This window comes from Cloeon dipterum, chromosome 2 (assembly GCF_949628265.1).
Source record: "Cloeon dipterum chromosome 2, ieCloDipt1.1, whole genome shotgun sequence".
NCBI classification, from domain to species: domain Eukaryota; kingdom Metazoa; phylum Arthropoda; class Insecta; order Ephemeroptera; family Baetidae; genus Cloeon; species Cloeon dipterum.
The window spans coordinates 32,563,826-32,581,220 of record NC_088787.1 but is presented as its reverse complement, the minus strand read 5'-3'; the positions used below and the strand labels follow the sequence as shown (position 1 = coordinate 32,581,220).

General features: G+C 41.3%; 2 protein-coding genes across 12 annotated transcripts in view; both read left to right on the top strand.

Moving 5' to 3' along the window:
- The first annotated feature begins 410 nt into the window (after window positions 1-410).
- Window positions 411-4,622, top strand: LOC135935056 (E3 ubiquitin-protein ligase Iruka-like). 4 transcript variants are annotated; one of them, XM_065477116.1, is made up of 7 exons: window positions 411-568; window positions 1,481-1,570; window positions 2,001-2,245; window positions 2,301-2,464; window positions 2,525-2,640; window positions 3,495-3,619; window positions 3,728-4,622. In XM_065477116.1, exons 1-7 carry the CDS (start codon window positions 476-478, stop codon window positions 3,885-3,887), a joined length of 993 nt encoding a protein of 330 aa, XP_065333188.1. In that variant the 5' UTR covers window positions 411-475; the 3' UTR covers window positions 3,888-4,622. The 4 variants fall into 4 exon arrangements, with proteins under 4 accessions (XP_065333188.1, XP_065333186.1, XP_065333187.1 ...); XM_065477114.1 differs by having other exon boundaries at window positions 3,704-4,622; XM_065477115.1 differs by having other exon boundaries at window positions 1,481-1,591.
- A 1,982-nt stretch (window positions 4,623-6,604) lies between these two features.
- The window catches only part of SK (small conductance calcium-activated potassium channel), a 70,223-nt gene continuing 59,432 nt past the window's right edge, over window positions 6,605-17,395 (top strand). For 5 of the 8 annotated variants that reach the window (XM_065479880.1, XM_065479878.1, XM_065479879.1 and 2 more), the window contains exon 1: window positions 6,605-6,765. The gene's annotated coding sequence lies outside the window, so the exon portion shown is untranslated. Of the gene's footprint in view, window positions 6,766-15,019; window positions 15,345-17,395 lie in introns of those variants that run through there. The other 3 variants (XM_065479882.1, XM_065479883.1, XM_065479877.1) reach the window with 2 other exon arrangements.

The window sequence follows — 17,395 nt, the reverse complement described above, 5'->3', positions numbered from 1 at the left end:
ATAAACTAACAAACAAACATCAAGCAAATTGTTATTGTTTATCAAAATGGCGCACTGGCGCACTTTGAGTGTCCCGTGTCTTGTCTATGTCTGTTGGTTTTAAAATTTTTGCCTTACTTCACTGTCAAGTTAGCCAACACAACGGTATCATACTGGCGGTAAAATGACAAAATGGCCAAACTGCCAAAATCCATTGATTCAGGAAAATAATGGTTTTCCTTATTCTTTTATGACACATTTTTATTTCCTGTTCAACTGTTGTCTTTGTTTTAGTAGTCTACGTCTACGTTGCATTTTTTAGTTTTGGCGCCAACCAGCGGCAGCGATTACAATTTGCGTTGGAGAGCGAAAGCAGTGCCACTGCCAGCAACAGGCGCACAACCCAACTAAAGAAACCCAACCCACCTCTTTGGCAGGCAGGCAGCTGCTGGCTGCCCTGCGAGTGCGAGTGTTACTGCACAACATTCGATTCGAGATGGCGGAGGCTCTTATAGGCGAAGTTATACCTAATCCAGAAACAAAATTTTTCTGTCACAAGTGCAGCGTTGAAATTCCAAGAGTGTTGCCGGTATGTCGTAAATTTCAAATGGACACCCTAAAATTCTTTTAACTTAGGACCACGAAAAGGAATTAGATTCAGATTTCGATATTATGGGGGACTCACACTTTGCGCTCACTCACACTTCTCGCTCTGATGGGAAGATTCAATGTTAATCCCTATCCTAGCGAGAAGTGTGAGTCGGGCGAAAATGGTGAGCCTGCCATATATAAAACAGCAGCCATTGGATTTGGACTCCCTCGTCCAATGGCTTTTATTTTCTGACGAAACCATTTGTTTTGTTGAGAGGATAATTCTAGAAGAATATTGACAAACAACTAAACGATTCGTATCTGTTCAGCTTTTTCCTAGACACTATGTAAATGATGCTTTTAAATTATGTATTTGCATAATTCCTCTCTTCAATGATCCATAATCTTTCAACTGATAAGAACAGAAAGTCTATGTTGCATTTATTTACATTGCACGCCCACATAATTGCAGTTACTTCTTTAATATTTCTATGTATTTGCCCTTCTAGAAGTATTTGGAATGTAACCAAATATATGATAATACTACATTCATAGTATTATTGTCAATAATATTTCTTAGGCTCCTTTTGCATGATACACAAATAGCAAAACAGCATTTAAAACGGACAAAGATCCAAAATGAATTAAGTGTGCAATCATTTGTTTTGATATGTTTCACCTATTCAAAGTCCTAATTTTAAAACTGATAAATTAACCTAAATTTTTATTTCTGTATTTATGGTATTTTTAATAAAGATAACAAATCAGTGCTGATATTATAGGGAGTGCAAGCTTTAATAGCGAAATTAAAAGATATGTATGTATTTCGAAATAAGTCGTTGTGGTCTGATGTAAATATCTAGTTTCTTCTGACTCTTCAAACAAACTCATCTGGTTTTTTTTGGTACAGGATTACACATGTCCTACTTGCAACAGTGGATTTATTGAAGAAATCTCCCCAAGTCAAGATGAAGATAATGACATGGATTCCAGCGATGAGGTGGGTCATGGACCAATATTGGTATATACATATTTTTTCTCTTGAGTTGGATGAAGTTTGTGATCAGTCTCAAAATATTATATCTCCTAACAGCCTTAACACCAATAATACTGTCACCTTAATTTACACGTTGAAACAGTTCAAACTACAAAGTTGTTAAATGATTCAGAATATTTTCAAAATCGAAAGTTCACTTCTTAAATCATTCTAGTAAGATAAAATTTAATTCCTTTTAAACAACAACTATGTTATCATAATTTGATGGATGATATTTTTTTAAGGGAAAGAACAATTTTCATTGTTTCATCAATGTTGGACATAATTTTCAGGCCATCACAAACATTCATTAGCCTTGTTGGACTTTTTGAAAGGCAGATGAAATTTGATTCGCTTATGATTTTTAACGTTTATAACATGAAATTTACTTCAGATGGGAGAATCTGGGGTTGCAGACTTCATGTCCCTCTTCATGCAAGACATCTTGGGTGGTAGCGACCCTTCAACAAGACCTACCATCCGTAGACACAGAATGACGCTACGACAGCCGCAAGTGCATGCCATGCCCATCGAAAACATTCTTCAAGATATTTTTGTCAACCTGACTGGAGTAGAATTTGCTCCTATGGGAGGTGCTGCTGCTGGAGGTGGCGAAGGAGGCAGACGGAGTGTCCCTGTGTAAGAAGATAATTAGGTGTATCCACTTGGCTTTATCGCAGGGTTGTTTTCGCAGAGGTTTCTTTTTGGGCAATCCAGGAGACTATGCCTGGGGCCGCGAAGGCCTTGATGCAATAGTCACTCAGCTGCTTAATCAGATGGATGGCACAGGACCAGCTCCTCTGGCTGAAGATAAGATCCAATCGATACCTTCAGTTGAAGTTAGTCAAGAACAAGTTGGTTAGTACTTGAAAAATTATGATCTCATGAAATTTTAACCAAATGAGCTCTTTATTTCAGATCAGTGTTTACAATGCTCAGTGTGTTGGGATGATTTTAAGAAGGGAGAGACGGTGCGCAAACTAACTTGTGAACATGTCTATCATGACAACTGCATTATACCTTGGCTTAAGCTTGTAAGTTGATATTTTATAATTTTTTTCAAATGACATAATTTGGTAGAAAAGCTTGATCGCAAAATATTCAAAACTCACCAGTCTCCTGAAAAGTAGTGATACTCTATGCCAGAAAATCGATTACACAATATGATTGTGCAGCTTGTCCTTTGCCCAGGTTGACTTGGGAAAGTTTGTCACAGTCGATTCCTATTTATATTCAATATTGATTTATTGAATTGGTTATTTAATTATTGAACTTAAATTATATGAACTTATGTTACTTAAATATTGAAGGTGGACTTCATTTCCCACACTCATTCTAAAGGTCTAAATTTCATGACCTGTTTTATAGTGAAAAATTCACACGCACAAGAATTAGAACAAATTTTCTAACAGCAAGTGGGAAGCGAAAATTTTGCATTCTTTCACATTGCAAAATCAATCTCGTAATTTTTGGTAGCGGGTGGCTGTATTGGCTGCAGCTGAATGTCAGGCCGTCTGCGGCTGAGCTAATTTTCTGGCGGCTATTAAGAACACACTCTAGTATGTATTAAGAATACACTTAAGTGCAGCGCGGCTGGCCAAGACCTCGTAATTTGCAGTATCTTGTTAAAATAGGCGTAACATACTCGGTTGATTATAAAAGTAAATTTAATCTTATTAATAATTTCTCACATGCTTTTTTAACTGTGATCTGATGCATTACATACAGTTGATTCCTAAATATCTTCTAAGTATAATTTCTATTGCATAGCAATAGCCAGAGATGTTAAACTGTGTCAAAAATATCTTTTGATAGCAGATGTTTGTGAAATTTGAATTTTGCGTTTGTTAATATTTGAGTAAAATATCTTAATAATTTGTTAATTTAGCACGGTACCTGCCCCATCTGCAGGAAGGTTTTGAATGAAGAAGCTGGTAATGATGATCAAAGCAGGACAGGGGTGACCCAAAATGCATCACTTACCATACCTCCAAGCATTGCAGCTCTGCTCAGGTTAGTTAACTGCAAATTTATTCCTTTTATTCAAACCTACAATGAGTTCAATGTTCCAACTGAAAATCTGATAAAATGCTGTAGTTTTTCCAACTTTCGCTCTCCTAGGGCAGCAAACAGCAGTGGAGGGAGCTCAACATCGTCATCGACATCTTCTAGTAGAGGAAACAGCAGCACAGATGGTTCCAATTCTTCAGCTCAGCAAAGGCAACAAAGCCCACCATCTGACGGAGGTCATTTTTGGGACATGGACATGGATTGCGATTAAGTTCAACTAATTTAATATCCAGTCAAAAATCAGCCCCAATTTTCCAAATACCAGTTTGCAATTCTTTGTTTCAACTCTGCCTAATAAAATACCCCTGTTACAATTTTTGATTTTTTGCTGCCCCACCTATCTTGTTTGGTTTGCTTTGAAGCAGAGGAAAGTTTTTGGCTCTATCTGCTATTTAAAAAAAGTATCCTTATTTGGTTGCACTGCAAGTTTCAGTCAAGGATGTTAGTGCCTGCAAAATTGGTTTTTGTGCACACATTCACACGTCGTCACTAAGGGGTTGGATTTTGAGAGAAAGCATAGCAAATGAGGTGTGCTGTTCATGGAATTCCCTATGTGTAATACTTGACATGTGAGTAAATTCCATTGAATATTTTAGTCAAGGCTGGTCCTTTGATTGGGTACACATGACTGTATTAAAAAGATTATTTCATAGTGAGGTTGTATACTTTATGTGCGTCCGATGTCTCATATTGTATAACAAAATAGAATGTAAATTGTACATCACCACGTTAAACCGTGATTGAATTTTGTAAATAAAATAAAAGATCATAATAAACGCTACTTCTGCTTTGTTCACGATTACTATTTTATAAGATTAAAAGACGAATTGATGCAACACAATGCAAGTCTTTGTATTCTTGGAATCAAGCCGCGTTATCAGTATGTCTTGGATTTGGGCTATTTACATGAAAATAAAATTTCATTGTATATCTACATTTGTTTCAAGATGAGTTTATGAATTGACTTAAGCCTACACCCTGTAGTCTATACCATCAAAAAAGAAAGAAAGTGATGGATTGTTAAGTACATTCAATTGTCTTCTATGAGATAACTATAGTGCCTTCATTAAATTGACTTCACACAGAGTCTTACACTTTAATGCAGTTAAAGTTGTACAATTGTTTGATTAAGCTATTGAGGTTAATTTTGATAAGAAGGCGCGTGCGGCATGCGTATATTGGATAGAAAATTTAATACTGAAATAAAAATAAGTTAAAATGGCTCTTCTAATGAAATGAGAGTTAAAACCTAACTGTATTTTCGCCTTTAGATGAATTTGTGCGAAAAATCTCGCAACATTAAAACATTCACGCAGTTCCTCCTTGCTAGACTTTTATAGTTAATGAGTTATTCAATGATATTTTTCCTGCTTACAATTAGTGTTTTGAATGATGAAAACGAAAACTCTTTTTAAATAAGTTAAATTTCACTTTAACACACGCAATGGCATAATCAAAGAGAAATATCCTCCGAATATTTCTAAATAATACTGTTCCAACAATAACCCAAGCTCGTTATGAAAAACGGGTGCCAAATTAAAAATAATAAGTTAAAATAATATTCTCACTTAAATGAAAGCAATTAGTTGGGCTCCAGCTCCTCTACTTAAATTAAGGTTTTCAAGTAAAAGTGGGAAAAGAGATAAAGGAACTAGGAACTTCTTGTAATAGACAATATTTTTTGAATATTATTTTGACAGGGCACCGCTTGCAGGACGAGATATTATATTTTAATCATTAAACGAGGGCAAAAAACCGCCACTTCATATGTTCTTTTTTTATTAAAATCACTATTTTTTATGATTTTTATGGAATATTAATATATGTAATATTTTAGCTGGTTATTTCAAGGACAATAGAAGTTTTGACTCATTTGTAATTACTTGTTGTTTACTATAGCAGCTTAAAAGACCGAATTCTACAAAAGTTCCTGTAATTTATCGCTCCTTTCAAAATTTTCAAATCCTCACTTCCTGGCCATATCAGCAAATAAAAATTTTCAACCTCTATAGCTTAGGAATTTTATAAATTGGTTTTGAATTATTTTTAATCGGTCCAGGCATCATTCCACAAATTTACGTGTGAACGATCGAGTTTATTTGGAACATTTGCTTCAATTTACATGTTGATTTATTATTCTGATTATTATTTATATATATTAAAAATGTGTTTTCTTGTTCTGTGTGTAAAGTTATAAAACACTCTCGGAAACTATAAAAGAGTAAAAAGAGTTGGTTCTTGAACACGCTATATACTGCGCGGTATTTTTATCACAGTTAGTTATTCAGGTGTACATAACTACGAGAGCATTATTTTGTTTGCAACAAACATGATGTATGAGCGCCAATGCGAAGCAAGTCGGCGTGAAAACGTAAAACCCTAGTTTGCCACTGCCCGCTTTTCAGATCAGATAGGCGGCGCAGTATCCTTTAGAAACAAGGCGCACTCGCGTGCTGGGTGAGTGTGGGCTAATGGCATTATCGGCTTGGGCAAAAGAGTTGAATACGGCAAAGGCAAAACTGCCTTTTTTAAAGGATATTTTACGTTTTTACCATTGATTTCTCCCCTCCCGTCACTTTGTGGTGCTTCATGTATTACGTATTTGAATCGTACAAGAGCAGCGAACAGTGTTACATATATATCAAAATGTTCGTTTGGCACAACTCGCCGAAAATCACAGGATTGGTTATTCTAATCCAGGGCACGTACCACCGTTTACCTTTTTTGTGAACAATCATGTGTGTTTGATTACCAAAAGTTAGAGCTATTTCAGTATTGAAATACCGACGAGGTCAACAAGCTGGAAGCCCTGGAATATGCCGGCGGCGCGGAAAAAAACACGCGACTGGCAATCAGCGCAGGGCTCTCCTCTCTCTCTCTCTCCCTTTCGTTCTCCAACAGGCAGCGCGCCGCCGCGCTTGCAAAACACGCGTTTGGCCTTACCAACCATTCGCGATCATGAAGCGTCGACTCTTGCTGCTGGCTCGACAGTTTCCCTCCGAACGGACGACACACTTTGGCTTGAGCTCGTTCATCTCGCAGCTGTCACATTGTTGTCTCCCTCTCGATTGATTCGCCCAACCAATCTGGTGAGTATGGCACGACCCCAAGATAAGTACGGCCGCCTCTCTCTCTCCTAATAGCCGAGGCCAAATTAATTTGCAGCCTGTCGCCAGATGATTCGATTAGGGGACTCAAACAGTTTGCCGCCGCGCGCGCACGCACAGGCATACTAACTAAGCAGAGCCAGTCGGTTATAATTAATCGTGTGTTTGGCACCGAGCAATCGGTGGTAATTCGAGCTGAAAATCTTATCAGCTGTCGCCGGATCGGTGCCCGATTTCCCGCTGCTTGCTGCCATTCACGGGCCGAGCGCACACTGAGAAATTTGCGAGCCAGGGAAATTTTAATGAGCTCGGGACTTCTGTTTTTTGATGGAGACATGCCGGATTTTCTTTCGTTCAAGGATGAAACAAGCCGCTGGCTACTTTTTTTGCGTTAGGCGAGAGAGCATGGTGTTTCACCCCCTCAAAACGTGGTCCCTTTTTTGTCGGCAACCTGCTGTGCTCTCTCTGGACTGGAGTAGCCACTCTCTCCTTCTCTCTCTCTCTCTCTCTCTCTTGGCGGACCACAAACATCTTCAGTTATTTTACTACATACCGGCGTTTGATTTCGGGTGTTCAAGTCGGCCAAAGGGCCAATTAAGTCTGCGAGACAAAAAGGGCGCGTATAATATGATGACAATTGACGGCGTTTCATGCTGTGCTGCACTCTCTTGCGGGAGAGAAAGACATGTCGCTTAATACTCCAGTCAATTATTCAAACTGCAAGCTTTGTCCTCATTACTCGCCGGGGCTGGAATACAATGGGGGGCTGCTTTTATATTTCGGGCCACAAAGAGCCGGGTCCAGAAGGCGGCTTGGAAAACGTACTTGCGGCGTGTGCTTTAATTGTGCCGAGGAGGCGACGCGCACAGAAACCCAGAGACCGTGCTCGAGTGTTGTGCAAGAGTGCGGTCGGCGTCATCAACGACGACGTGGCCTCCTCTCGACACACTCACTCACACACACTATATCGATCCATCCGTGGCCCCGTGCCTGAAACCAGCTCTCCGAAGGGGCCCCAGCATAATTAAGGCCGGAAAACAATCATGTAACGCGATCGCACTCAATCAGGTCCACGAGCATCATCCCTTTGGAGAGTTGGCTAATGAGGCGGCGGCAGCGCAAGAATTTTATCTGGCGCACGCGAATCCCGCCAGCGCCGCCGGGACCTGCGGCCGTATCAAACGAGAATTTGCATTCCGCCGTGCGATTACGGCACTTTTTAAATGCCACGCCCTCTGTTTATGCAAAACAGGAAGGTCACCCTTTAGATGACGTCAGAGGTGTGCCCTCGGAATATTAAAACACGTTTATTTTCATTCGGGGCAGTTCTCGCGCCATTTCAATTGTACCTTTGTGGGGGGAAAAAAACAACCGACTTCAAAAACAACCGAGAGGACGGATTACTCGCGTTGGACAAACATTTATGCAAAATTATTCGAAGGTGTTATTGATCTAATGCTCGGATAAACTTCACCCCGCTTGTCCTTTGTGCGAATATCCCCAGATCTCGATTTTGGCCCGCGAGCAAAGGTGGCATGCGTATTCGCGTTTCAAACAGCTCATGTGCAGAGCCGTGATTAGCGATCGCCCGGGTCTACTACATACTGTTACAAATGTCAAGAGTTTTCGAACATGCCAATGAACAAGAGGCTCATGGTTTAAATTCACATTGCAAGTTGAATCTGAAAATAGCTTTTTTGAGTATTCGCCGTTTAGTCATATGTCAAAGACAAATATTGCGATTTAGGGCTGCATCGCGTTTACTTTTTTCACCTGTTTTTTCAATACATGCAAATCTAAGTAATTGAAGCTCTTTTCAAAGTCAACTAAAATTGACGGTTAGACTCAAATTCAATTCAAGTTGTCATCCAAAACTAGGAATTGTGATAATAGTGGTTGGAACTTATTTGCCTAGTAAAAATTTCATAAAATTTCAAAACCCGCAAAGTTAACGTCCAAGTTAATACAAATTGTTGACTTAAAAATTTAATTAATCTTAAAGAGAGTTCCAAGAAGATTAAAAAAATCGTCCAAATAGACACAGTGACAAATTAAATATTTTTTTCTTCAGACGGAAAATAAAAGAAATTATTTGAACACCAAAATTAATTCAAACAAACCCCATATTTAAAAAACAATAATCTTATTCTGTAACAAAAATTCAACTAAAACGCACAGCCCTTTATAGCGAATATACCTATCAAAGTATTTATTCTCTTACACTGAATAAACCAAACTCTGATCAGTATTATTAAATGCTTCGGCTAACTTCTGTAGATATAATTTAGAGTTTGAAACAAGCTAAACTTGCTCTGGATATAACACAATAGTGCTAATCAGTCAGTCCGTAAAAGCGAAACTTTTTTCCCGCACACAACTCTTCACTTTAAACATCGTTTAAAAATCACGCAAGCTATTGAAAAGGTGCTAACGAGCATGAAGCTCTCATTCGCATGCTTCGCAAATTCCAATTGATCTATACGCACAAGTGATGTGCGAGCAGAATTCCAGGCCGCCTTCCTTAGTAGGCAAAACGAGCGAAAGATTCCGCTGAAATGAGCAGCATTGCTTGAAATTACGCACCACCTTCTTCATCATCACCTTTAAATTAAACTCCTCTCCTGCCAACATTTACGCAGCAGACATGCAGTTTCAAAGTGTTCCAGGATGAGCCCATTTGTCGCAGAGTCAATATTTTCCCTTCGAAAATCAAATAGATATTTTACGGCAAAATTCCTCTTTACAACCTTTCTGCTGGCACCCCGCTGTGACGGGTAAGCTCTCTTTACCGAGCCATCATTTGCAGATTTCAGTCTAACCAACGAGATAAAGCGAAACACATGTCACCCAATGTGAAACATGGTCAGCGGCACCTGGCCTGCTCTGCGCTGACAAAACCGCGCGACGCGCACACTGTATTTGTGTAACACGTCGCCATTATTATTTTATTTCGCGCGTGCGGCACATCAGTGCAGTATTAATATCTCCCTGTTGTGCGTCGGACAAATGCTCGAAATGCGTACCCGGCCAGCCATTTCACTGAGAATGAAGTTACGCGTGCCCCTCTGGCGTGTTTTACATAAACAACGCACTCCACTTGACTAATTGCAAACACACAGAAAGCCCATGGCCCTTCCTGCCTTTTAATTCAAACCACGTCCTCCTTTTTATGAGCTTCCATCCTCTTCGGACTTGGATTAGCATGAAGAATGAGTTTCATTCGGATAGGACATCATAAAAAAGATTTGTGTGAGTCCTTTGGTTGGCGGGTCGAAGCGACCAGCTCGGCTAATTATTAATATAGAGAGACCGAAAAGAAAGGGCTCACATCTAGATCGAAGTTCGTTCAGAATTGATAAGCGTTGTCCAAGGATTGATTTTTCCATGGAGTCACGCCAGCGGGATGTACAAATCAATACTGATGGCTTAGATGCTCTCGTTTTGACTTGAAATAATATGAAAATAGCTGCAAATGTTGGAATATTTATGCGCCCACGATAGCGAGCGACTGTCGAGATAAAAGCCGGTTACCACGTGCGATGGGCTCGATTATGTAAATCGTGGATAGACCATTTGGAGGAGGACACACTAATGACTTATGAATGTACGGCGCTCGTCTTTTAGAGCCGCCCGAGCCAGCCGTCTAAAAATTCATCGTCTGCTGACTCTGCAGGCGATGTTCGCAGGATTCCGGAAGAAATTATGTTCTCGCGGCGGCAACCTGGACAGCGTCCCCGCGCGTGCATGGAAACAAACAAATTCGGACGTATTATGTAAACTATGAATATTGACAGTAATTTATTGCCATTTACCATGAGATCATTGCATGTGTTGGAGTATGTCGAAAGAAATCAATACTCGCGGCAGCAAAACTAACTTCGCATGCTGCAAACTCACTTCAGAGTTGATCCAGGATCATATTAATTCACAAGTTGAGATCAAGTTGTTCCGGTGCATGAGTTTTAATGAATAATTAGGATTAACTAATGTAATTTGTCGCGAGGTTACAAATTTCGTGCGAGCCAACAATCACCGGCGACTGTTACTGCATACATCAGCTTTCACGAACAACTTGGCTCTTACACGCTAATTTGAATTCATCGGGCTCTAATATCACAAATTGCTCTCACCCGAGACAGGCGTTCTTGGAGCTGTTCTCTTTTCACTCTGCATTATGAAGGAAGTTAAATTGAAATTTAAAATGCAACTAATACTTGCCGGCAGTGCTTCAAATCCCGGCGCTCTTTCAGGGGCAAAATATGCAACCGGTGTGGCACATATGTCGAGAAAATGCATAATTTACACTTGCCCCTACTTAGATTATTTATTTGCTTCACTTGCGTTGCGGTTTACGGCTGTTCTTGGGTCCCATAAACTTTTGCAAAGTTTTGCAGGGGCGCATTTTATCTCGGATAATAAATTTCATCAAAACTTGGGGTGCTAATTATATTGTCGCGCTACTATGCTCCGGAAAAAGAGCAGTCCAGATTGAACTTATTTAATAATATGTACTCCATGCCTGACTACATAGGCTAGAGTCTGTCGACTTTTAAAAGTTGTTTCAAACTTTGTACGCAGATAATGGATTTTTGCAAATGAAAACTTTGGCCCAGAAAAGGCCAGAAAGTCTCGAATTGACTCTCCTCTCCTGCCTTCTTCTGAGATCCCCCTAATGATAATGCGATCGACAAAATAATAAAGCACCGTAGGTTTCCTCGTTTCCGAGAGAAAACGAGTTGGAGAGGGCGTCAAATGACATCGCCATCCCTTTCCACCCATCAAATTGATCTCGACAGCGCCGCAGTGATTTAGTACTTATATTACACCCATTACCAGAGCCTTCAGAAATCATTACCGAGAAACTAAGCGCGTAAAAGAGCCGGAAAAAGCCATCCCGGTGAAAATGGGTCATCGTGCCTCGTCGTCTGGCAACCCTGATCAAATGACGCGGGTAAACGAAACGTGGTCAAGTGCCACGACATCGTTGACACTCGACGGCGGCAGGGATGATGCATTTCGCGGCGAAATTGTCGCCTCCACGTACCCATAGGTTTAGGCGGCTCGTCAGCGAAACGACCCGACTCGGAGCAAACACCACCAGACCCGCCGATGGCATATGGGAAAACTAGTGCTCTCAATTTGCACGGCAACGGCAACCGAGTGAAAAAAAAATACTCGGGCCGCACGCGATGCCTGTAGTGAGAGGCGCCCCACATACATATGCCACCATCGCAGCGCCTGGTACCCTTTCTCACTCGGGCGAATTGGGGGTGCCTGCAAAAGATGGCCTTTTGTTTTGTGTACAACGCGAGAGACTCGCTCGTGTGCTGCGACGGTTGGGCAAAAAAGGGCTTTTCTTGTACGAGGAGATAGACATATCACCCCGAGGGTGTAAAATCTTCACAGACAAACATTCTAATGTCAACTTGCGAGATTGTGCAATGTGGAGAGAGAGAGAGCTTCGGGGGAGGAAAATATTTGAAAGAGAGCAAACGGTCTCTGCACAATATTTACGGTGAGCACGTTTGTTTGAACAACTTTCAGTAGAAACTCTTTTTTTCGCCATCCAGATTGCTAGCGAGTGAGAAAAAGTTTGGACTGCATTAAAAAAGGCGTGAGCTGCGCTGCAGCTTTTGCTTTTTCGAAATGAAAGTTGTCTGCTCGACTAGAGTCGTTTGCGTGATTTATGCAATCCGCTCAGCGCAAGCTCTACTTGTGCTTTGTGGTTAATTAAAAGGTTTCAGAGTGCAGGATGTAGGTAAAGCCAAGATGTAGTACAGCGTACACATACGGAATTCTATTTCAGCTTTTTCAATGCGACAAGGAAATTGCATGAGGAATTAATGACCATGCATTGTTTAGACCAATTAGAAACTATTGAAACCGGCTGTCTTTAATAAAGAGAATAAAAAAGAGGCAACGCCAGTCTAAAGTTACATTAGAATAATAAATTTCCCCTCGTTTTGTTGCTATGTGATCGTGGCTGGCTGTATGCCAACGATTTCTACCTTGTAGCTGTTTTCTGCACCGTTGACTAAATAAATCAATCAATTAATTAGGGAATGATATATAAATATACAAAGAGACATATTTCAGTGTAGTGGGACCAAAGGCCAATTTGATTGACATGTTTTGGCTCGTTCCTCTCAAATTTGTGACCAAAACAATGAAACAAAATTTGGTTTTAATAGCTATGCAACCTGCTAAACACCTGTGTCGATTAATTGCATATACACACTCCTATTGTTTCTCACGTGAAATTCTTTCAATTAACTCTTGGATTTAAAAAAAAGACGCTGATTATTATTAACCTGGAGTATAATAACATTATGAAAGAATGGTAAGGAAAATTCCCACCAATATATTGCCAGCTTGATCCCACGTTTTAGTTTTATAGGCGAGAGTATAGTTTTTATGTGGCTTGCGTGCGTTCTTTAATGGGAATTTTTCTTTATCTTGTCTTCCTCATTTTCAGATCTTTAATTTTCTTACTTTACTACCACACGCAACTTAAGGAATAATGGGCTTCCAAACGCGTGATTTTTCATCGCATAATATTTTATGAATCAACCTAATACTCCTTTGATAATATGCAAAATGGCTACAACTATATCCAGCTCTTTGCGTTAAACCATGTAGGAAATTTGCTACCAACTCGAATGAACGTAAGTGCAACGCACAATCTCTACCCAATCCTTTCTATAGACGTAGAGCCACATTTGTCCTGCATCGACCGTCTTGATGTAACAATTGAATAAACAGTTTTGGTATCCTCACAACCTAGTTTATGCAGAAGCGCGAAAAGAAGCACCTGCTAATCTTTTCTTCCCACAATATTGAACATTAGACCCGCAATTTTTAAGGCTTCACGAATGAATTTTTAAGGGTTTGTCTTGTTGGGCGACGAGAGCGGCGTGAGTTCATACATAATGCATGGTATTCACACCGCGACAAAAAAATGAATGTGACGAGCGGGTTCACTGCACTGGATCGCGAGTGTCGCTCGGCGGCGTGTCGCGAGCCGCCTGCATGGGTGGCGATTCATTGCTCACTTTCCTAATTGGAGAACTTTTTGTGATGGACATCATTTTGCTAATTAAACAAGCTTTTCAATTCAAAGATAAGCCAGTCAGCTAGCTGGGCGGAGACACGCTCACGCATGCCACATTCAAACACGTATACTTTCCCATTAAAAACCGGCATGACAGTCCGGCGTGCTCTTTTCTGAAATAATAAACCCTGGGGGACGTGAAAAATGGCCGGTTAGCCATTGAAATTTATCTCTCAAATCACTTTCAAAATTAAGTTACTACACGGTAATATACTCAAGTTCCAATTAAGATAAAACCCTCCCTTGTCTGGAAAAGGCAATTGGGCAATTTTATTATAGAGTCTGCCGCAACGCTATAAAGATTAGGCGAGCTGAAATTGCGTTGTTTGTCTTTGCAAAAGGAGGCACCAGAATAAGCTGAGTTAATACTCCAGAAATCCGGCGAATCAACAAATAATGCATACGCCGCCGGCTCTCGTAGTTGGTACATCAGTATAACATGTTTTAATCTTTCCGAAAGCTAATCGAAAGTAGCATTAAAATGGCTGACTGGATGTCGCTGTTTGATCTTTAATGAGTTAATTTAACTACGCTTCACGACCCCTCAGGCGCTTGGCAGCGTCCGCGTCGAGGCCCTACGTAACCTATTTGGCAACGACTGAGTACGCAGCACAAATCTTAACTAAAATGAGTTACTTCTTGGCCGACTTTATCAAAGCAAATTGCGATAAATCTGACGCCATCATGCGCACCAGTTTGGCTTCCTTTTATTATCAATGCCTTTCCGAAAAGCAGGGTTCTATCCGCTCTTGGCTGGTATCGTGCCAAAGCAATTCATGACCAAGCGAAAAGTTCTTGAATGTGTGTACGACGAGCGCACAATGAACAAAACAAAACACTCCGTCTGATGAAAAAGTAATCCCGGGCTTCTGCTCAGCCACCGGCCGGACGCTTGCTTATCTTCGTCTCATTTGCGCGCGATTTAATTAAATTACCAATTTCGTCCCGGTAATCATAGTGCTTCGGACAAAGTGAACGGGCCTTACTTATAGGGGTTCCCGTCTGCTTCTTATCCCCCGTCCTTTTCTTCGCAAACTAATTAACCTGATGGCGTTTGTGATCAAAAATTCAAAATTCCCACCCCTAGCGCGTGCAATATTAAAAAGCAAGCAGCGAGAGAGCCTCGCGCGCTCGTTCTCCTCCCTGCTGCCCCTCTCGCAAGTCAATACGTATGCGCGCTGCCACTCAAGTCGGCCGGCCTCTCGCAGTTTGTGCAAGCTCACATTCCCAAAATATCGCGCAGCCAGCGAGCGAGCAAGCGAGCGAGTCGAGCCTGACTTTTCGCGTTGTATTTTATTTTGCCCTTGTTTGTGTGCCGCGCCGACCAGCCAACCGACCGACAGACCGACCGACCGACCGACCGCCGACGACCGACTTCGGGGCCCTTTTCCGTGTTTTGCCGCCGGGAAAACGACCGACCGGACGAAAAACCCGCATGCTCATCTCACGAGTAAGAAAGATATATATTATATAATTTCACTAATTGGAAAGCAGAGTGTGCGGTTGGCAAGATCAAAGACTCCATTTATCTTTTGCATCTCCCGAGGGGTATTGTGTGCGTGCGTTTATTTATGCCTAAACCCTTTAATTTCGCGATCCCGCTGTTCCGTTTGTGTGTCCAATTTCCAGCCGGCGGACAGAAATGTGTTGCTTCACTAAACGGGGGGTCTGAATCTCGTTTCCCGCCAGTCTACCAATCAATAACGTCATTTTACGAGCAGCTCTCCTCGTCACATGAGAACTTTCCGCTGACGTTCGATTCCCAGAACAAACACTTGTTATTTCTTCCCTGAAGCGGAGCTGCGACTTTTAAATTAATTCACACGCGCCACCCCCACTGGGCTATGAATCTCGTTATTTTTGTGTATATGCTCTCGGATAACTCTGACGGCGCATAATTTTGCATGTAAATCGTGCCCGGCAGAGCGAGTGTACGGCGCGAACGCTGAACTCGCCCTCTGGCTAGCGCACGTGGGCTGGGGGTAGCAGGGTAGCACCCAATTTTGGTCGTTACCAACACGCACGCCGCCCACTCGCTGGATTAAAATTGCATGTGTGTTCCCGCGACACAAAAGGTGGATTTCGAAAATCATTATCCAGATGAACAGATAAGACCCGGTAAAAGGTGTAGAAGACTAATTTATTATTGCATTATTTGCAATTAAGTAGCGTAATTTCGGGCTCGGCGACACTCGGGATTATAGGTCAGAGGTCAAGGAGGATTGATTTTCGATATCCGGCTTTGTATAAATTGTCGGTTTGTGTCAAATCGGACGTGATGTATATCCGATTGGTCGCCGCTGAGCAATCTGAGTGGCCGTACTCGTCTGGGGACGCGGCGTGAATGACCTATTCCTAATATTTTACCGGGAATTGTTCATTTGCAAAGCTTTTATAGCTACATATGCTACCTGGGGAAACTTTTTTTAATTTTCCTCTCAATTGTGCAGCTGTAGGGCCCAGAACACCCTTATTTTAAAACATCAGAATCACTTTGTGTGAATTTTGAAAATATCGCCATTCAGTTTGGAGGGTGCTTAAATTTTTCCAACCCACAATATTGCAAATTTGTGAAGCATGCGTTGAATAAAATATTTTTCGATAAAGTATTTTTAATTTTTTGATCTCTCGAATACACAAAACAAAAATGGCGATGGAAATTTGCCTACTGAGGCGAACTCGATCCATTTAAATCCTCTAATTTTTCCATGGGAGATAATTGGTGCTTCCTCTATTGATTAAAATAAATATAAATATCACGGTTTTGAAAAAATACTGACCATGTTGATCATTAAACCTGCTATTTAGTTTAGCAAAAGGGAAAATTAGTGAATATTCCGTCCACCGCAACTCTTTAGAGCCATCATTTCGCACAAACAAAAACTTTGCGTGACAGCAGCCGACCATTAATGATGATTGTTTGCTTTCATCACCCGGCGGTGTATATGTATTTAGCGCGCGAATTCATATGTATATATAGAGCCTGTTGTGCAATTCTCGCCGCGGGTGGTTGCCTACTTCACTCCACAGGTTTGCCATGATGCCTTCCCTGGTCGGCCATTTAACCCAGCTACCAACTCCAGGACTCGGCAATTTTCTGCACGAAAGCCCTCGCGACCTAATTTATTGTGACATTTCCTCTCTCCTCCCCCGGCAGAAGTGCTGGATGTTCTTTGTGTATCTAGTGATTACGCGCACTGTCGCGGCCCTCCGGCTGGCAATACGGCTGCCGGCTACCTTTCTCTGCCTTTGTCAACCACCATTTTGCCCTTTCGACCCCGGGTTCCACCGTCCAATTTTTTTGTCGTCAAATTCTCAACTCGTGCAAACAATAAGCTGCAGCTCATGAAATTGTAACTAGTTTAACCAAGGATGACTCGGAGGTCTAGCGGGCAAGTCAGTCAGTCTGTCAGGCAACTTCTCTCATTTATTATTGAAGCCGTCAAAGTGGCGTTTTAAATTCGCTGCTACCCCTATACGAGAATGCAATCTGACAATCAA

Coding starts and splice junctions, on each gene's coding strand:
- LOC135935056 (XM_065477113.1), top strand. CDS start 476: ATGGCGGAGGCTCTTATAGGCGAAGTTATACCTAATCCAGAAACAAAA. Junction 1,592..2,000: donor TGGGTCATGGACCAATATTG/GTATATACATAT, acceptor AATTTACTTCAG/ATGGGAGAATCTGGGGTTGC. Junction 2,465..2,524: donor AGTTAGTCAAGAACAAGTTG/GTTAGTACTTGA, acceptor TCTTTATTTCAG/ATCAGTGTTTACAATGCTCA.